At 42.1% G+C, this 21,756-nt stretch overlaps 1 protein-coding gene across 10 annotated transcripts in view; it reads left to right on the top strand.

Moving 5' to 3' along the window:
- The window catches only part of HDAC9 (histone deacetylase 9), a 705,078-nt gene that overhangs the window by 101,140 nt on the left and 582,182 nt on the right, over positions 1–21,756 (top strand). For 2 of the 10 annotated variants that reach the window (XM_075922245.1, XM_075922248.1), the window contains exon 1: positions 15,759–18,881. The exons of 5 other annotated variants lie outside the window; for them this stretch is intronic. In XM_075922245.1, the coding sequence (XP_075778360.1) occupies positions 18,857–18,881 (25 nt within the window). In that variant the 5' untranslated portion in view covers positions 15,759–18,856. Of the gene's footprint in view, positions 1–15,757; positions 18,882–21,756 lie in introns of those variants that run through there. 3 more of the 10 variants (XM_075922251.1, XM_075922253.1, XM_075922254.1) reach the window with 3 other exon arrangements.

Raw genomic sequence — 21,756 nt, 5'->3', positions numbered from 1 at the left:
AAATTCAGAAAATACTGGACACCTGAAATGTCTGATATTTCTGATTTTTTTTCCTAGCCAGGAGGCGAAAATACTGGACACCTGGCAACCCTACAACACATTTGGCAATTGGACCCAGCACCCGGCCCTCCATCCCAGGACCCCCTGCTTACCTGATTCCGCAGGGAAGCTGCGTTCTGGCTCCATCAAGAAAACAAAATGGCTGCTGGCAAAAAGCCTAAAGAACTGAAGCAAGGGGAAGCAAGGGCTCAACCACTCCACTCTTGCTATTCCTATTCTGACTCTGCATGCACTTAAAGCTGTTTTAATGTTGTTTTATTTTTTTTTGCTCAACAACTTTGGTCTTCCCTCTTTTTTCCCCCCCTCAACAGAATTTTTTCCCCGATGTTGTTTTTTTGGGTGTGTGTATGGGGGGGGGGGGGTGTTTGGTATTTTTCGTTAAACCATCTGGCAACCCTACCTGCTCCACTCACAGAGGAGGCTCGCGAGCTGACAAACTTGTCCCCACACACGCCAAATTCGGGGCTCTGGCCTCCGCCTTGCTGCTTTCCCGTTGCACTGCCCCAAGAAGCGTGGCAACACAAGCTCCAGCGTGCCGCCAACTAGCTGGCAGCCTGGGATGCTGTGGGGCCAGGAGGAGAGAGTGGGGCCAAGGAGGCTGCTGGCTGGGGCTCGTCCTGGGGAATGAAGTTAAAGGCACTAAGGGAAGAAGTGGCTTGGCTAGAAAAGGAACCCAGGAATCCTGCTTCCCAGAATCTCTTCCTTTCTCCTGCCTGCCCCACCAAGCACCAGCTGCCACAGTCCTCTCAGAGCTGAGACTGGAACCCCCAAATCTAACCAACAAACCCACTGCCCACCTACAGGAAAGGAACCAGAAGTTCTAATGCCCAGTTCCTTACTTTAAACTAGTGCCCCTGTCCTCCTCCAGAACCAGCCACCCCCAGCCCTCCTGCTCTAACCAAATGTACCCACCCCTCCCCTAGAGCCTGACACCCCACTCCCCTGCCCTTCCCCTCCTGCAGCACCGGGACATAAGCTAGTGGGGTGGAGGGAAATGCAGTGACTCCGTGGGAGGAGCCAACCCCCCTGCACACACACATTGGACCTGCCCTGTGTCTCACTGGAGCTGCTGCCACTTCAGGCACACGCTTTTCTTTCCAGGTGCTGGGGCGTGTGTGCAGAGCAGCTGTTAATATTGGGGCATGTGGATCTGAATGCTCAATTTGAGTGACAGGCATTTGCCCTGTCCTCTCCCCAATCCTCTCTACAGGGCAAAATCCTGGACATTTATAGCCATTTAACAAAGCTGGCCAGCTGGAGATTTAATAAGTGAAAAGGTGGACATGTCCAGGAAAAAATGGACGTATAGTATTTCTATGCTCTTACCCAATGCTCTTCCCCTCCTGCAAAGCCAGGGACATAACCTAGCGTGGTGGAGGGTAATGCGGTGACTCGATGGAAGGAGCCAACTGCCCCTCCCCCCCCCCCCACATACACATCAGATCTGTCCTGGGTCTTACCGGAGCTGCCACCATTTCAGTCCTGCGCTTTTCTCTCCAGGTGCTGGGGCACGTGCACAGAGCAGCTGTTAACGTCCGAGTGCGCGGCTATGAATGTTCAATTTGAGTGACAGCCACATGCCCTGCCTCCTCCCCAATCTCCTTTGCAGGGCAAAATCCCAGAAATTTTTAGCCATTTAAATAAGCCATCCAGATGGAGATTTAATAAGTGACAAGGAGGATATGTCCAGGAAAACCCTTTTTTAGGGTAACCCTAAAAATCAAAGGCGCTTCAGGGAAAACGATGGACAGCAAGTTCTGCCGGGATAAGGCACATGGTAAACAGGGGAATTTGGACATACATCTTTCTCACTTGGAAAAATTATTAAAATATCAACATATTCATATTCCTCTGCTTCTGAGAATTTCGAAGCAGGATTGGCTAGCTTTCAGGATCTCCTCCAGTAAAGCTTTACCAAATTAATATCACAGAAGACAGAGTCAGATTATTAGCTGGTATGGATCAGCAAGCAACATTGTCTTCTACTGACATATGATGATTTTCAACAACTGAGAACCTGGATCTAAGGGTACGTCTAGACTACCGCGTTTTGTCGACGGAAGTTGTATCGACAGATACTGTCGACAAAACTTCCGTCGACAATTTGCATCCAGACACATGGAGTTCTGTCGACAAAGCAAGCCGCTTTGTCGACAGAACTCCGTAGTCTGGATGCAGTGTTACAGGCAATAACACCTTCTGTCGACAGAGTTCTGTCGACAGAAAGTGTTATGCCTCGTAAAATGAGGTATACCAGCGTTGACAAAACCGCGGAGTTCTGTCGACGTTATGTCGACAGAACTCCGCGGTAGTGTAGATGCTGGTATTGTTTTGTCGACAAAAGTCCACTTTTGTCGACAAAACTAGGTAGTCTAGACACACCCTAAGAATTGTAATTTGTAGATAACCCAGGATTTTTCAGGGAACTATAGAGCTGTTTGCATATGCCCATTTAAGAGGGGCAAACTCATTCTGATATGCTTCTTTGAAGGTAAAGGAAAAACAATACCTTGAACTTTATAAATGGCTATTCTTCTGAGTTAACAATCTTCTAGAATTTTAAGAGAGAAGTAGAAGAACTGCTTCAATTGTTCTCAGTTACTGTTTGAGTGTGTAGAGATTTGATCATTCCTCTCTGCAGCAGAATGTACAATTTTAGGAGTAGGTATGGAGTTTTCTGTGGCATGGGCTCAAGATCAACATCAACTGGAATTCCCAAGCTATGGCTATCTTGAACCTTGACTTGGTTCTCAGATGCCTGCAATTTTAATTAGCAGATAGTTATTTTTAATAAATCTGAGAAGTTTGTTTTTTTAAGATGAGATTCCATGTGGCTTATTCTTTGCTAATTTCTAGAAACTCTTGAATAGAAAAGGCTGTCCGCATCCCAAAACTTGACCCCATTTTCTCCTCTCCTAAAGAGTTTTAGCATCAATATGCAGAACTAAAATAACTTCTTTAAAAGAACTTTCAGAGACCCTTTTTCTTCAGCCAGTTTTTCAAACTGGGAAGATACTGTAGGTGGACTTCAATGCTGTCTAATTTTTCTGTTGGTTTCAGTGTACTCTGGGTCATAGAATCAATCGAACTCCAGAATAGAATTTGACTGATTAGAAATAGGCTATGATCTAGCTAATTAACTAACAACCAGCAATAGGAAACCTAGAGAGATTCAGATGAGCAAGTTGATAAAACTGCACCTCTTGCTCAGTAGCTTTGCTCTTGCACTGAATTGTATTTGCAGTGTTAACATCTGTGAACAGTAGGGTGTAAATCTAATTGTTAATTGTTTGCACCCTCCAAAACTAATTGGGCGATGTGGGACAGACTCCTAAGGCAGATTACTGGCTCCTGGGTAGGTCACGTACATCACAGTGTTAACTCAGTCTTGCAGATGTGAATAAATTACAGATCCCTTTATTTTTCTCTTAGCTGGGATCACAGGTATATAGGGCAATGTAAAAAGAAGAGCTCTAAGAGAGAATCACAATAAAATATAAAAAATACTGTAAGAAAACCTACTTAGTTGTAAAAACTTGGTAGGATATGAGTAATAAAAACTATTTGGTATTGAAAAAGTAGAATTTCATAGTCAGTGGTTAAAGAAATATCTTGTACCTTAAATTTTAAATGGTTCCGTATCACTAATAAGATTTTTTTGCACAGGGGGTGGCTGTGTTAGTCTGTAACTAAAAAAATCTTAAAAAATAACAATGGTCCTGTAGCGCCTTAGGGTATGTCTAGACTACATGGCCGACAAAGCCGTGTAAACTAGTTTACCCGGCATAGGCAAAGAAGCAGGGATTTAAATAATCCCCGCTTCATTAAAATAAACATGGCCGCCGTGCTCTACCGACAATCAGCTGATCCGGCACAGCGTGGTAGTCTAGAGATGGATCGGTCGGCTGTGGAAGCCTTTGCCAACCTATCCCTTATGCCGTGTGAAACGAGGCTTACAGGATCTGTCGGCAAAGGTTTCCCAAGCTGACCGATCTGCATCTAGACTACCGAGCTGTGCCGGATCAGCTGATTGTCGCACAGCACGGTGGCCATGTTTATTTTAATGAAGCGGGGATTATTTAAATCCCTGCTTCTTTGCCTATGCCGGGTAAACTAGTTTACACGGCTTTGTCGACAGAGCCATGTAGTCTAGACATACCCTTAGAGCCTTACAAAAATATATAAATAATATATAAATAATTTGTGGGCACAACCTACTTCTTCAGATGACAAATATGGAGCCCAGAGTTTGAAATATAAAGCAGAGAAAGAGGAAGGGGGGGGGGGGAGAGAGAGAGAGACAGAGAGAGAGAGAGAGAACCCTGTTAATTAAAGTGTCTATGCTAAATGAAGCTAATAGTGTAGGCTGTAAGTGCCTGATACTTAGATTTTGATGTCATTTCAGTGTTGAATATAATGGCCCATCCAGTTCATGTCGTTGTTCATTTGTATTTGTATATTGGCCAGGCTGTATATTACCTAAATTGGACAGTCTCTACGACAAAGGATTAATGGACATAAATCAGATATTTGAAATGGTAACACACAGAATCCTGTCAGGGAACATTTTAACTTGCCCAGGCACTAACTAATGGATTTAAAAGTGGCCATTCTCTTGCAGAATAATTTCAGGAACCAACTAGAGAGAGAAACTGGCCTTCATATGCAAATTTGACACATTTATCCAGGGACTGAACAAAGATATTTATGGGACAGGCTGTTATAGTCAACACCCTAATGACATCAAAAGCTAAGTATCAGACACTTACAGCCCTCTCTATTAGCCTCATTTAGCATGGACATTTTATTGATAGGTCTCCCCCCCCCCCTTTTTTTTTCCCTTTCTTTCTCCTCCCCCATTCTCCTTTTTCTGCTTTATATTTCAAACTCTGTGATTTTGCTACATATTTGTATCTGAAGAAGTGGGTTGTGCCCACAAAAACTCATGATGCAATTTGTATATTTGTATATTTTTGTTAGTCTCTAAGGGTGTGTCTAGACTACATGCCTCCTTCGACGGAGGCATGTAGATTAGCCAGATCGGAAGAGGGAAATGAAGCCGCGATTAAAATAATCGCGGCTTCATTTAAATTTAAATGGCTGCCCCGATCTGCCGATCAGCTGTTTGTCGGCAGATCGGGGCAGTCTGGACGCGACGTGCCGACAAAGAAGCCTTTCTTCATCGGCACAGGTAAGCCTCGTGAAACCAGGCTTACCTGTGCCGATGAAGAAAGGCTTCTTTGTCGGCGCGTCGCGTCCAGACTGCCCCGATCTGCCGACAAACAGCTGATCGGCAGATCGGGGCAGCCATTTAAATTTAAATGAAGCCGCGATTATTTTAATCGCGGCTTCATTTCCCTCTTCCGATCTGGCTAATCTACATGCCTCCGTCGAAGGAGGCATGTAGTCTAGACACACCCTAAGGTGCTACAGGACCATTGTTGTTTTTTAAGATTTTTGTGTGTGTGAGTATGAATTATTCTGTGTAAGGATTGCACGCTATGCCCAAGGTAATTATATAAACAAAAGTGTATAATTGGTAAGAAATGTGTGTATATGCCTGCATTTACTATTTAGAATATTTTGAAAGAGAAAATAAAATTAGTGTACAGTAATGTACTTGTAGATAATCTATACTTCTGTGCATTTCTTTACCAATGCATATTTAAATCCGTCATGATAGTTGTAAGTGGCAATATATAGAGTATGTCTGTCAGCCTGTGTTCACAACTCTTATTTATTTTAATGAGATTTTTCACATACAGGTCATTTTTATCAAAATACACTCCTCCTAACTACATGATTGGAAGACAAGTTAATGACTCCTGTAAAGAATAATGGAACGATATAGCTACTACTGCTTCTCTAAGATGGATAAGACATTTTTAAGTAAAAAAAATTAGCATCCCAAAAGTAAAAGCACTGTAGGGCTGAAAATATTTATTTTGTGAAATTTGGGGAGCTCAAAACATGTCTTGGATTTCTTTTTGGTATTGCCATGATATTTGTGAATGAGTAAATAAAATGTTTCACTGACAATGAGGGTTACTGTTTAGAATTTCCATGGATGCTGAACCTGCAAGAGAATGCATGTTTGTAAAAGTAGCACTGGCTGACTTTTTGGTGTTCAAATGCTATATGGTCATTGAATTCAGTTTGAAGAATTTTTAATTTATTCCAGTTGTGCCAGGTAAATACATGCCCCTGCCCCCCCAAAAAATCAACCAATTTAGAAGTAAAGGTTTCTCAGAATTTTAAACTATCAGAATTTTAAACTAATAATTTTGTTAGGAGGCTGAACTCTTTCTTAGAACTCTTTAAAATCACTTCTTAGGGCAGGATAATATTGATATTTGGAACACTACTATCTTATTTCCAGAAACAGTCTGCATTGCAGCAAAAGGAAGCCAGATGAGTAGTTTTGACTTTGGACTTGTTTCCATTAGGAGGAAAATGCACATAAAACTCACATTTTTCATAAGATTTTTTGAAGATGGACAAAGAAATCAGTTCTTGATTCTTTTTTAGTTTTGAGTAATGGTGGAGGGTGTACCAGAAACAAACCTCCTTAAATTAACATTCTTGTAAGTAAAGTTGGTGTAAAGTAATATGGAAACTAGCCAAAAACACTATAAGTTTATCTGAAGTAACACTTGCAGCTTTGTGGAAGTATGTGGCTGAGTGACGATATAAAAATAGCAAGTTATTTTGAGGAAGAACTTATGTTCTGTAATAATGAGAAACTGGTATAAAGATAAAATAAGTTGCTTATCTAAATATAAATTTTGGATAAGAAAGATCAGTGGCTTAGTGCTCCAAGTTCTGTATTACAAGCAGTCCTTAAGTGTTGTCTCAGCTTAAAAGAGTGGGGGCATTTAAATATACACTATCACGGTAAGCTATTACATTGCTTTAAGAGACATAGTGTGCCATTGCTTTAAAATGAATGGACCTTTCCTTAGATTTGGCAATATAATGGAAATTACATACCTTTCATCTACTGAACTGTACAGAAGTTGCTTTGTGGAACTATTTGCCTCCTGTTCAAATCTTGTCATCAAAAGCAACCGTACATCTTATGTCCAAGTTCAAGCAAACACGTTAGCATGTGCTTAAAATGTTTTCCTGAACAGGGTTAGTTTGGAGTATGTGTTTTAAATCCCATTCAAGTGGAGGGGATTTAAGAATAGCATAAGTGGATAGCATAAGGATATGGATGCTTTTCTGAAATGACACAGAAATGTGTTTGCCATAATATAGTACATTCTCATATGGAATGAAATACTTCTTACTAAATGTCATAATGGATCATTTAACAATTTAGCTGGGAATCAAGCGAGGAAAAAATGAAGGTGGTCTGAGTAGAACCTGTTTCTAGGTATTTAATGATTATAAAATGACATAGTCGAAGTGTGTGTGTGTGTGTGTGTGTGTGTGTGTGTGTGTGTGTGTGTGTGTGTGTGTGTGTGTGTGCGTGCGTGCGTGGTGGAGGGTGGGGGGTTATTAATTAGGGATTTGGCTGTAATTTATTAGCCAGTAATGCAGGTCACTATGTACAAATGAGAGGTCAATCATAGGAGAGCTTGGACAGGATGGGGAAGGTTTAAAAGAAATATTTATCATGGAGACTTGAGTGATTTAAAGCAATAGTTCTCTATCTTTTTGAGCTTAGGATCCATTTGTAAAAGTTTATGGCCTGTCAAGAACCAATAAATAGTTATGGGCACAGGTCCCAGGATAGATTTGGTTGGGACCTACCCAGTACTCGCCTCATAATGATGGCTCCTGCCGTTCCAGTGCTGTGGGGCTACCTGGACTTGGCTGTAGTCCAGTGATGGGCAGCCTGCAGCCCATTAGTGTAATCTGATAATAGGCTGCAAGACATTTTGCTGACATTGATCGTCCACAGGCGCCACCCCACCACAGCTCCCATTGGCCGCAGTTCTCTCTTCCTGGCCAATGGGAGTTGTGGGAAAAAGAAACTTGCAGGTGGAGGAGGATCAGGGATGAACTGGCCGCCACTTCCCACACCTCCTGTTGGCCGGAAACAGAGAGCCATGGTCATTGGGAGCTGTGGCAGGCAGTACTTGTGGATGGTCAACATCAATAAAATGTCTTGTGGCCCACTCACATTATCCTGATGGACTGCATGTGGCCCACGAGACACAGGTTGCCTACCACTGCTCTAGTTGGTTATGGGCATTGCAACCTTCAGGGTTTCAGTGATGATTAGGTTTGTCTCCACCCTCTGACTAGATCAAACATATGTGACTGTAGCTGTGACCAGGCTCTTGGGGGTGCCACTCACTCAAATTTGGCCTACTCAGATCCTGAGGTCTGAGCCAAGCTTGAGTGGCACTGGGACCCTAGAAATTGCAGAGTGTGGAGCTGAAAAGCAAGCCCAGCCAGCCCTGTGAGACAGGAAACGCAGGACTTGCCATGTGACTCTTTGAAACATTCTGGTGACCCAATTGGGGGTCCAAACCTAGGGGCTGAGAAACCCTGCTTTAGAAGTTACAACACTCCTATCCCTGTCGCAATCACTTGTGAGAGCCAGCTCAATGGGAGTGTACAATTCAGGGGACAAGAGAGCATAGAATGGTCAAGTTGTGGTAAAATGAGGGTTAAAATACCCTGGGGATTAAAACGCTTCTTTCCATAGAGTGCTATAGAAAGTACTCTATTTTATGGCTGGTTTCAACAAAATATTCCTTTGCACAGTATACTTCTGGGATTCTCTTGCCACGAGAGTAAATAAGGGACCAATAGCCACCAATCTCTTTATCCATTTAGCCATCATTAATTGAGCACACTACTCCAAAAATCCTTGTCTTTAACTGATCACTGATCCTTTTAAGCCTCTTACAGAGCATAATAGTTAAAGAACTGGTTTATATGTCTTATTCCAGAGCAGTAAAAGCACCGAAGATATCAAACTGCAATCAGAATTGTTATAACTAGAGTTGCTTAAAATCTAAAACCCCTATTAATGAGATTCAGCAAAAGACTGCTCTGCATTTTAAGGCCTGATCATTCTGTTTGATGGTCTTCAAGTTTTAATAACAGTAGAAGTCATATAATATAGGTAGGCACTGACTGCCATCTTTACATTGTGCTTTTTAGAGGATTTTGGTGCCAGGTTGAAAAATCTGAATATTTTTGTGGGACAGTTTTTTGTCAAAAGCAAAAAGCAGTTTTAATTTAGATTTGGGAAGAGGGGAATTTCTCTGTTTCCTTGGACCCTATGCATCCCCAAAACTGAAATTCCACTTGCTCTGCCATTTGTTCTTAATCTGTATGACATAGATGATTATGCAGGAATCATGCAGTGTAACCGGAGAGATGTAAGCAAGCGTCTCTGAAGATCTGGGGAGAGAAAATTCAGTTGACAAGTGGCATGGAATCCCCACTCTGCCTTTTCTCTCTTTATTTTTCTTAAAATCCCCAAGGAAAAAAATATCCACAAAAGAATGTTTGAGACGTTAGAAAAGAATGGGGAGAGAGGGGAATATACCTACCAGGAAATCCCCACCAAAAATTTTCTCTGTGAAGGGTAAAGACTAGGAGACAAGATAAGTGTAGTAACAATGGCAGCTCCTTCATTTATCGTTTCCTGAGAAAGGAAGGTCTGGTTCCCTTATAGTAAGTGCTGCCTAAAAAGAACATACGGGAGATAATGGGGGTGTGTGTGCGTGTGCGTGTGCGCGCGCACGGGGATGGGGAAATATCCATATTCCCCCCCACACATCTCATATTAAACAACAGATCCAATCTGAATTAAAACTCCCACCCACACTCTTATTCCCAAATATACTGGAGCAAAATTTTCAAAAGTCACTAGTGATTTTCAGTGCCTTGAATTTTGGGTGCTCAACTTGAGGCACTTGAAAAGGTTTGAGCTCAGGCCCTTTGAACATTAGACCCCCTAAAGCATTTCAGATGGGGTACCGCACATTACTAGTCACTTTTGAAAATACTGGGCACTAATTCTTTGGACAGCAAATCTAAAACATGGTACTATGCCACTTGAATCCTTCATCTCAAATTCAATTTACTAGCTAAAAGCTAAAGGAAAGTTAAAAGGACCTTTGGCAACCTATCTAAGTCTGCTGTTTGGCCTACTTTAATGTTCTTGCCCTTTGGTAGGAAATACTCTCCAGATCTGACTTACAAATAGAGCTATTTTGATTTTGGCCCATTTCCACTGTTGGATCAAGGTGGACGAGGGCCAGAGTTCATCCTCAAGGTTCTAGTAATTTATAAACTTTTACACCAGGTGGCCTCCAACAGAGTCATTTTGAGTAATGGGATTATATACAGTTTTTAGTGTTCGACCGGTCTTCTTCCATACCTAAAGTATTGAAAATAGAGTAAAAGTAGTATAGAAGGTTAGTGCATAAGAACGAGATGCTGCAAAAGATCTTATCATTTCACACTTAGATGCTTGTGGAAAACTGTGAAGCTGAAGCTTTTCGTTATATGAACGTTCCTGTAAATGAGATACCACTGCACAGCAGATAGGAAAACCATTAAACTTTAACCATCCATGGGCTGGCTTTGCACATTAGATGCTGATCTCAGTGGGTTTTGACAGGTCTGCACTCAGAATGTTAATTTATAGAAAAAGTGTGCTAGCATCTCCCTAGTAGTACATAGCAGTTGGAGAGTTTTACTCAGATCTGCAACCTTTCATAACAGTTTGACATTTAGTGTTCCACTCATCTCCTGTTTCTAAATCCAGCTGTGGAGTTTGGACCAGATCACACAGGGAGAAACAGAGATGTTAGATAATGAGAAAAGACATTTTCTGAGAAAATTAAGGTGTCTGAAAGTCTGCAAAAGATGTGAGAACCTCATTGCCTTTTCCAACACATTCAGTGCACATTATTGGAATGTAGAACTGGGAAATATGATCTCTGCTCAGTCCATAGGGATAGAAACAACAGCATAATGTGATTCACTGGGGGGAAATGGCGAACATGCAGTGTTGAACACTCATGGAGAGACTGCACCCAGGATCAGTTTGAGGACTGGATGTTTTATTTTTGATCCTTTGGAACTTTTATTTTCTTTAAAACTTCCCTAAAATTTGAACATGCTAGAAAAATAAACTGAAAGAACAAAAAGAGGGAGTGCTGATCGTCTTCTACAGCAGTGGCCATTAACACCACAGCTCCTACTCTGTATAAGTTAAACAATTGGAGTGGCATCAAGAGTTTTCAAAAAACCCATGTTTGGCTGAGTAGGGGTCTCTTGGGGAGAGCTGTAAGGCTGCTCTCACAAACCTATGCATGCTAGGCACAGGGCTGCCGAGACTCAAGGCAATGGCTGGGGAATCTCCTTGTAATATAAATAGGAAACCTAGAAACCTCTCTAGACCCCAGAACAGCCCAGGATCAGTGGAGTTCAAAGATGACTCAAAACCTCCCCTCATAATGTTGCCAGATGCTTTTAACAAAAATACCGGACACACTTGACATTACAGGCAGTCCCCGACTTACGCGGATCCGACTTTCTGTTGCTCCGGGCGAGAAAAGCTGCTCCGCATCTCCCTGGTCTGCAGACCAGGAAGACGCGGAGCAAAGCCGCTGCCTGAGCCCCCCCCCCCCCCCCCCCCCGCGGCTTTGCAAAGCCTCGGGGAAGCCGGCAGCGGACCAGCCCAGGCGCGCCTGGGCTGCCTTGCTGCCCGAGCCCCCCTGCGGCTTTGCAAAGCTGTGGGGGGGTTCGGGCAGCGAGGCAACCCAGGTGCGCCTGGGCTGCTCCGCTGCCGGCTTCCCCGAGGCTTTGCAAAGCCGCGGAGGGGCTCGGGCAGCGAGGCAGCCCAGGCCGCCTGGGTTGCTCCGCTGCCGGCTTCCCCGAGGCTTTGCAAAGCCGCGGGGAAAGCCGGCAGCGGGACAGCCCAGACGCCCCGCGGCTGTCCCGCTGCCGGCGTCCTCAGAGGCTTTGCTCCCCGTCTCCCTGGTCTGCTGGTCTCCAGCAGACCAGGGAGACTGGGAGCAAAGCGGTGGAGGACCCAGGCGGCGGGACCGCGGTGCGTCTCGGTCCGCCGCCCGCGTCTTCCTGGTCTGCTGAGGTGTGGGGGGGCGCAGCTAGTACGCCCCCCCCCCCCCAGCAGATTAGGCTTTTCTCCGGACGCCTGTGGCAGAGCAGCTGGGGCGCTGCCGGTTGGTCCTGCAGCGCCGCTCTGGGCGCAACTGGACCAACCCAGCAGCACCCCAGCTGCTCTGGTCCTGATTCAGCCGCTGCTGGTCAGTTTCAGCAGCGGCTGAATCAGGACGCCTGGGGCAGAGCAGATGCGGTGCTGCTGGGTTGGTCCAGTAGCGCCGAGAAGCGGCGCTACTGGAGCAACCCAGCAGCACCCCAGCTGCTCTGCCCCAGGCGTCCTGATTCAGCCGCTGCTGAAACTGACCAGCGCTGACTACAGGAAGCCCAAGGCAGAGTTGCTCTGCCCCAGGCTTCCTGGAATCAGCTGCTGATCAGTTTCAGCAGCAGCTGACTTGGGGACGCTTGGAGTTCTTAAGTTGATTCTGTATGTAAGTCAGAACTGGCGGTCAGTTTCAGCAGCCGCTGAATCTGGACGCCAGTTCCGACTTACATACAGATTCAACTTAAGAACAAACCTACAGTCCCTATCTTGTACGTAACCCGGGGACTGCCTGTACATCACAATCTACATTTACATCTTATTTAGAAAATACCAGACATTTTTCTCATTTACATTTTCTCAATTTGTTGCCCGAACAGAAAGCTCAAACACTGGACTGTCTGGTTCAAAACCGGACACCTGGCAACCCTATCCCCCACAAGCTGTCCCACAGACGGTAGAGCTTCCTGGAATCTCTCAGCACTGTATTTCTGGTTCTGCCCAGACTAGAGCAGAGGTTCTCAAAATTCATTGCATCGTGACCCCCTTCGCACAGCAAAAATTAGTATATGGCCCTGGGGATTGGAGCTCAGCAAGGGAGCAAATAACTATAACCGGCCCTGGGAAAAGTGTGGGGGAAACTGTCTCTGTGCTCTTGGAAGGGGCAAGGCCTCAGGTGGAAAGGGTATGGCCAAAGGCAGCCGTCCCTCAGCATCACCTCCCCTCCCCTCCCCCCCAGTGTTGCCTGGAGCACATTGTGTAGCACCCCCACCTCCCAAGCAGCTCTAAGATCAAATTGTGGTGCTCTGGCAGCAGTTTAAAGGCCTCAGGATCAGTTGGAATCCCGGACCCCTGTGAATCACAGTGCCCCTGGGCAGTTGCCTTCTTTGCACCTCTTATCCTCCACCATTGGTGGGCCTGGAGCTCGTGATTTATCCTCGGGTTCAGCAAATCTAAACCAGCCTGGTGATCCCATTAAAATAGGGTCATAACCCATTTTGGGGTCCCAACTCACAGTATGAGAATGACTGCTTTAGAGGCACAGCACAGAATCTTACCACTTGGGCCCTTTCGCATTGCCAGAGTGAAGGGGCTTTACTATAAATAAGAATCAGGCTCAAAAATATTATTTTCTACAAAATACAATGAAAACAATTAAAGTTGTCACGCTGGTACAACTGTGCAAAGAGGATGTTCACATTTAATAGGGGTCTTGCAAAAACTGCCTCTGACTTTGTAATAGAGGCAAGTGCAAAATACAGCTAGAACTTTTATAGTAGTTTTTAGCCCTCTCAGCTGTAAGTTGATAGGTGACGGGCAAATGGAAGTTCTGCCTGCTTATTGGATCAGGCCCATTAATATGAATAATAATTGTATATAGATTTGGCGAAGTTGATTTTTAATTTTTATAATTTCCATAGATAATATCAATTTTAATTTTTAAGCATTGTTGCCCCATACATGGAACAGATTGTAAAATAATTAATTTGCTCATAAAATCATGGAACCTTATCCCTGTTTGTTAGAAAGCAAGACCGTAAAATAGGATGATGCTTATCTCTTTCTCCATGATTGTTTTATAGTAATTTGATTTACTAATAATATTTACTAGTAATATTTAATGGTCAGTTTTAAGAACACAGTTTATGTTCTGTCAACACGGACGTTAGTTTCTCAAAAAAAAATTTTTTTTTAGGCAAAGATATTAAAAAGAGACAGCATGGGGAAATGAAACAAGCTGTCCAGCTTCTGAAAGTTGCACTTCCTCAAGGAATTTCAGCAATACATAACAACTGGTCTAAAAGGGGATTGGAGCAGTTGAGATATTTTTTTTTTGTTTTTAAATATTTTAAATAGGAAGAAATATATAAAGAAATAGGGTTATATGTTACTTATTTCAGCACAGCAAATAATTATCTATTACAAATTAAACAGCTTAAAATAGCTAACTTATATTTGGAATTTTTTTCTATTGCATTGTTAACTAAACAGAAACAGATGAATAAATACAGTTGTGTGTAGATATAACGAATAGTATAGATAAGGGATGCCAATACATTTCATGAAACTAATGTAAACATAAATTTTCTGGTGGATGTTGAGCTATTGATTCTAAATTGTTTATTGCAGCTGAAGAAATGATACTCATTATGCTACCCTAGTACTCCCAAAATGAGTGGAACCTATTATATGAACTTTGTTTCAAAGTGGCTGCAGATAGATATATTGTATCCTTACATTTTCCTGAATACTGGGATTTCAGCTGATGTTATGGACTTTTTGTTATCTCCTGTTAAGAAGCAGGTAAGCAGCCAGTTTGTGGATGTGGGCCTGGAACATTATTAACTGTGTTTTAGTTGCCTTCAAATTGGATTGTTTTCATGATCTGGACCTTGCTTTTCTCTTTGGTTCGAAAGAGCCTAGATTTGGCAATGTTGAGGATGCTCTGAAAGAGTCTGTTTTTTCATGGTGAAAGGATTTGATAGGGTTTATTTTGTTGTGGATGCTGAAGAGAAATTTGTGGCTGGGAAGCTGACCTGAAGGTATTTATATTCTATGGGGAATAGCTATGGTTAATGAATTGATGAGTCTCTTTCATTTTATATTTAGAGACTATTTTGAGAGAACCTTTTATGTATCCTTTTGAAACATTTAACATGTATTAGCCTTGCAGTGGTGTTTGTGTTGGCAATATGGAAACAGCAGTGGATATGCTGGTAGATAGTTCTGTTGAAGGACAGGTGGGGAGTAACGATGTAGTATTAGACTGTGCAAATTAACGTTCTGACTTCTCCCAGAAGAGCAGTAATTTTTATAGTGAATATTGGTTAATGCACTGTTCAGTCTTAACCTCTGTAACATGTCCCTGTGAAATACTGGGATTGATTTTGTGCAAATTTGATTTCTGTTGAAATTATGCAGACTTACATCAGCTGAGGAGCTGGTCCATAGAGTTTAATTGACTTTGGGCTATTTTGTGAAATACAACATCTAAAATCCTGGTAGATTTGCTAAATATGGGGAGAAACCCAAATAAGCCTGGATGATTTCTTGACTTATACAACTCCTGATATGATTAACTCCGTGTTCATATATAATTCATATACTTATAGAAGGCTTGCACTAGATTTACTACATTGAAGAGAAAAGCAGGTACAGGATCATTCTGCTCATACTATACATCTTAACAGTCAACTATATTAACTTTTGTTGAATTGTATTCTAAATGCCTTCTTGTGTAACCATCACTTTGTGCAATACCAGTGGCTGCGTCTAGATTGGGATGATTTTCCGGAAAGGCTTTTAACGGAAAAGTTTTCCGTTAAAGCATTTTCAGAACAGAGCGTCTAGATTGGCACGGAAGCTTTTCCACAAAAGCACTTTTTGCGGAAAAGCGTCCGTGCCAATCTAGACGCGCTTTTCCGCAAAAAAGCTCCAATCGCCATTTTCACGATCGGGGCTTTTTTGCAGAAAACAAATCTGAGCTGTCAATACTGGCCCTTTTGTGCAAAAGTTTTGCACAAAAGAGACTTTTGCCTGAACGGGAGCAGCATAGTATTTCCTCAAGAAGCACTGATTTCTTACAGTAGGAAGTCAGTGCTTTTGCAGAAATTCAAGCGGCCAGTGTAGACAGCTGGCAAGTTTTTCCGGAAAAGCGGCTGATTTTCCGGAAAAACTGGCCAGTTTAGAGACAGCCAGTATTTTTAGCCTTATAAGCATAGCTCAAACACTGTATTTAATTCAGGATGTCCTGAATTAGTCACTATTACTACTTTTTCCCTAGGTATAACTGTTGGGGTGCGTACTCACCACCATGCCTCAGTGACCCACTGACTGTCTTCATCTAGACCACCTCAGGGCAGCTGCAGTCTGTACGGGCCACTCATCACCAGCACAGGGTGTATATCTACTGCCCTCGCTTCCCTGGGCTGCGTTACTTCCACCCTCCAAGCCCTGGGCCTTGCCCCCAGACCCTACAGCCAAGGAGCACCTTGGCCGGCCCTCCCCTAGCCCTGCCTGGATACCCCAACACTGCTCCCACTCCTGGGAGCTTCCTGCTTCTTTGCTGCTAGCTCTTCACTGCTCTCTCCCTGCCTTAGCAAACTGTCCTTCTTTTTATAGCCCCCAGCTGGGCTCTCATTAGCCCTAACAGCCTCAGCTGCTGGGTCTTGCTTTCAGCCCCTGCTCCAGGCCTGAGTTTTGCCCTTAAAGGGCCAGTGCAGGGCAGGCACCCTGTCACACACCCTCCCTCTGGGACTGGGCTTCACTGCCCTGGCCGGTCTGTGTTCTGGGCCTCTAGTATACTTTTCCTCTGGACCTGGTTTCCCCCCCTGGGTCCTAGCTATTCTCGGGTTCGCTCTAGCTGCCTTTGAGCATGCGCAGCAGAGTTGGCGTGATGGCCAGCGGGCTCCCCAGAGAGTCACTGCGCCGCTGTCAGTGTGGGGTGACGTGCCCCGTCACAATAACATATATAATGTGCCTTATCTTGGAAATTTTATTTGTGCTGGCACAGGTAATTAAAAATCAAATTAAATTCTAAATACTTCTGCCAGATTTTAATGGTCCAGCAGTTATACGGATTCAGTCAACATAAGAACCTGAATATATTTTGTGAAAAGTCATATGACGGAAAATATAAAAAGAGAGAGAAAAAAATCCAAGAGAGCTGGTTTCTGCTCTCCAATATGCATGCAAAAAATCTGATTCACCACCTGCATCTGAAAGCATAAAGGAATGTAGGATTTTCTTGCATGATGGTTGTTTCATGAACTGCATATGTGGCACCGACATATAACAGCAATGACACTTTATAAATTGGCTGGGGCTCCCAGGGTGCACTGCAATAATTTGTTTAGAAATGAACAGACTTTCTTGGGGCCTGTGTCCTGATGACAGGCTATCTTATCCTCTCTCAATTTTGTTGCAGAAGCAATTAAAGTAATGGAAGATCCTCTAAAACAACCCCAATGCTATCAGGCTTAGCTCCATCCCTTCAAACTGCCATCTTTTCATGTCTCTCCTACTGTGTAGAAGTCCATGCTCACAGATTCCACATGGTAAAAGCTCTGTGAGTTCAGTGGGCGTCACAGCTGGGCAGGGAAAGGGCATGGGTGAGGGAAAATTGCACTATATGATGATATCCTATGGGTAAATACTCTAGGAATTAATGTGATAAAATGATCTAATGAAATGCTGCATATTAATCGTTAAGGTACATTTACTAAGCTACAGTAGCTGAAGCCAAGAAACACACAGTGCAGCTCAGGAAAGGTGTGTGCATAGATGGCTTTCAGAAACCTTTTGAAAAATGTCCTGTTCAGCAGTGATTTTGCTTATGCATCTTCAAACCCATCTATCCCCTGCTTTGCTCTTTCTATCCTCATTTATATCTCTGCCAACATGGGTGTAAAATACATTTTGCACTCACTTTGCACACATGTAAATGATTGCATTAAGTGCAAAGCAATGGAGAGTCGCACCTTCTATTTTGAGCTAGAAAACTTCTGCTTCTTAGAAATCAAACAGCTCATGCTTTTTATTTTTAGCCTTTGCTTCAACTAATAATTCTCTTTGCCATTTTGATTTCATAATAATATTGTCAGCAACTGATTGTGAGATTGCAAAGGATTATGATTTTGCATGAGAAGAATTCATGAGATTCTGCAGGAAATGATGGAAAATGTGCTTTACAATACATTATTTCCTGCTAAAAATGTTCTCCACCTTCTTATAGCTCTCAGCAGAAATCACACGTCTCGGTATTTCCCATGGTAATGTGAGCCTGCAGCTGGACAGAGAGTTATGTTCTTGTTTTAAAATGCTGACTTGAGTGTGTAAAAGGAAGAGATTTACATAAGTGATTCTGATCTTTGGGGGTCAGTTTTGTCCTCTGAGGTATGCAAGAGCAACACCGGATTTTTTTCCATACTACAGCGCACACTGTTGTGTGATGGGGTCATTAATTTGCTTTGTTTGAATTCCTGCTTGTTGGAGGATCTTTAAAAGTTTGTATTGACTGACTCCAAAGTATGAACAGTAAAAAGTACTGTAATACACAATAGCACATTCTTCCATTCCCAGAGTGGTACAAATATTATTGGTATAAATTCTAAAAAGCAAAGAGGCTGTGTATTATTTGGACAGTCTGTATGTAGCTTCTGCTGTATTTTGGCCATAATCATGTAACAGCTGCATTGCTGACTGAATATAACCCCCTGAAAACTAGTTACATTTTAAAAACAATCGAAAGGAGGAACTGAGGAAAGTTGAATGATGTGTCTACAGCATCAGGTAATGTTACAGTAGGAGGGAGTAGTAATAAAACCAGCAAGCTGACTAACCACTTCCCTTCATTGTTACTTTTAACTTTTTATATCACATATAATATTAGCAGAGCCCTGCTAGTTTTCAAAACCACCGTGAGCTATATAAATGAGACAAATGTACACTCAGACCGGTAAGTTGCTTTTATTTAAGATCTACATTGAAGGATAAAATGGAAATTAAGTGGAGTGTTTTAAAGCTAAACATTATTTATGTTTTACAAGTTGCAGCCTTTGGATAATCATTTTAAATACAACGTTAGAGATTTTATAATGCAGAAGAATGGACACTTGCTAAAATAAAAAAGGAGGCCATACTGTCCACGTGGGTCCCCTTTCCCATGATGAGGGAAAGTGTATTTAACTACTGATTCTTCTTAATGCTGTTTATTCTACAAAGTATTACAAGCAAAAAAGGGAAAAAAAAGAGGAACAATCCTGAGTTGGGGGAGAGTAGATGACAGAGATCAAATGATTAGTTGATCTTTTTGCAGTGAGTTGAAAAGGTAAATCATATAAACATTATATATTAGTACTTTATGATATGCAGCGCTTTGCCTCCCTGTCACTTGATTCAATGCAGCCTCATTTTCTCCTACAATTAATTGGTGGCTTGATGACATGTCTAATTTGGTGGTCTCCATCCAGTTCATAGTAAATAAGCGCTCATGTAGCGGGGAATTTCCACATTGTTGGTGCTACAATAGAACTTCAGAGCTATGACCACCTTAGGAAAGGAGGTTATTCGTAACTCTCTGAAATGTTTGTAATTCAGAACAAAAGGTTATGGTTGTTCTTTCGAAAGTTTACAACTGAATATTAACTTAATACAGCTTTGAATCTTTACTCAGAAGAAAAATGCTGCATTTAATCATCTTAATTTCAGTGAAACACCACAGACACAGGTAACTTACTTTGTTAGACCTCTTTTGCACTTAAAAAAAAAATCTCTGCTCCTGCTCAGTTGCATACTTCTGGTTCCAGCCAATTCATAACTCTGGTATTTTCAACTGTGAGGTTCAATTGTAATTTGAAAATGTGTAGCTTGTCTAAGCAGTGGCCAAGGAATGTATGTTGAAATATCCTCTTACCCCATCCATTGTGGAGATATAACACACTAGTACTCTTTCTACCTAGTGTGTACCTTGTTGACAAACATGCTTCTCAGCATAGGTAGATAGACATGCAGTAAAAAATATCAGTGTCACAAGTGGTAGCATGGGTAACAGCTCTGGCTAATTGCCTGAGTGCACCCACCTGGGTTCCTGGGATACATATTAGCTAACCTAAGCTGCCACCCATAATACCCCAGCAACAGTGCTGTTTCTAGAATGCTAATAAGAGCAGAGCTAGTGTATATGTCTGTCTGGCTTTTTAGGAGTTATCATCCGTGGTAATGCCTACCTGGAGTCATTATACTGTAGTTGCTATGTGGGCACAGATGTTAAACTCTCTAGTTAGGTGGTTACTTCATCACTGTTTCAGATTCCTACATTTATTTTTAAGTAAATATATATATATATTTTCAAGTGGCTATTCTTTTTGCCACTAATCACTTTTTTAAAAATTCAAAATAATAATTGGCTATTTTATATTTGGCTTTTTTTGTTTTAAATTCCACTAAATGACAATAAAAAGAGGTATTACAGGAAGGGAAACCACTGCATCTGAAACCGCTGAACATGTTTTCTTTGCTTGATGTTCTTTCACTGAAAAATTGTAAAATTAATTTAAATAGAGGTTAGTATAAGACAAAATATGGACACTTGTACGTTGAGTTTCTGCCAAGGGCAAATGTTTATATGCCAGCTGTAGAATAGTGGGGTCCTATTTTCTAATTAAACTATTTTATCATAAAATACTTGTTTATAATAAAGTATTTTTAACATTAACGGCACTAGAGGGCACTACCATAATGAAGCAAATTTTAAATCCAGTAGATAAGGGAACAAACTGGAGTGATCACAATCCTTGTAGTAAACAAGTTATGCAATAGTAGTGGCTGTAGAATGCACTGCTTTTTAAGGTGATTGGTCTCAGTCATCTGAGTTAAGTGAAGAGACATACAGTGTTGTCATAAAATAATTTAACACAAATCAGAATTAGCTATCTCATCTGGCCTGTTTTTAGGGGAGATTGGTGCATTCAACGTGCATTAGCTTGTGCTTGTCTACATTGAATTTTTTTATTATTCCTTTTCCCAGTTATTTCATTCCATTAGTTCTTTCTAAAATTCTTCATGGTTCCCTGTAATCCCCCAAAATATTGCACATTGCACGTGTCATAACTAGATTTTGACTCTTGATTCTTCACTCTGTTGCCTCTACTAAAATGTGTGGGGTCAGATCCTCATCTGGTGTAAATTGTATAGCTTCATTAACTTCAATTGAGTTATGATGATTTATCCCAGTTCAGGATCCGGTGGTTGGTGTTTTGTTTCCTAGTCCTCCTGGAATAACTTAAATTATTCCAAAATAACATTGTGCACAACTACACTACAAGCCTTTATTTCAAAATAATGTTGAGCTGGAGGACTTCTTACTCTGACTCATGGTAACCCTCATTTCATGAGGAGTAAGGGAAGTTGAAGAAAGAGTGTTCTTCCTTCGACTTCCTGCTGCGTACACAGTGCCAAAAGGCGAATTAAGCTATTTCAATTTAAGAATATACAATTGACATAGCTGAAGTTGCCTAGCTTAATTCGACTTTAACCCTGCTGTGTAGATGTACCCTAATAGTTAAGTGTTGGATTAATCCCTGAAGCATGAAAGTCAATATCCTTTTAGCAATTTTTAGTAATTATAACTCTGGATATTCATGTATCAGAGGGGTAGCCGTGTTAGTCTGAATCTGCAAAAGCGACGAGGAGTCCTGTGGCACCTTATAGACTAACTGAAGTGTAGGAGCATAAGCTTTCGTGGGCAAAGACCCACTTCGTCAGATGCATGTAGTGGAAATTTCCAGAGGCAGGTATAAATATGCAGGCCAGGATCAGGCTGGAGATGACAA

This window comes from Pelodiscus sinensis, chromosome 2 (genome assembly GCF_049634645.1).
Source record: "Pelodiscus sinensis isolate JC-2024 chromosome 2, ASM4963464v1, whole genome shotgun sequence".
NCBI lineage: Eukaryota > Metazoa > Chordata > Testudines > Trionychidae > Pelodiscus > Pelodiscus sinensis.
This window is presented reverse-complemented; position numbering and strand designations above follow the sequence as displayed.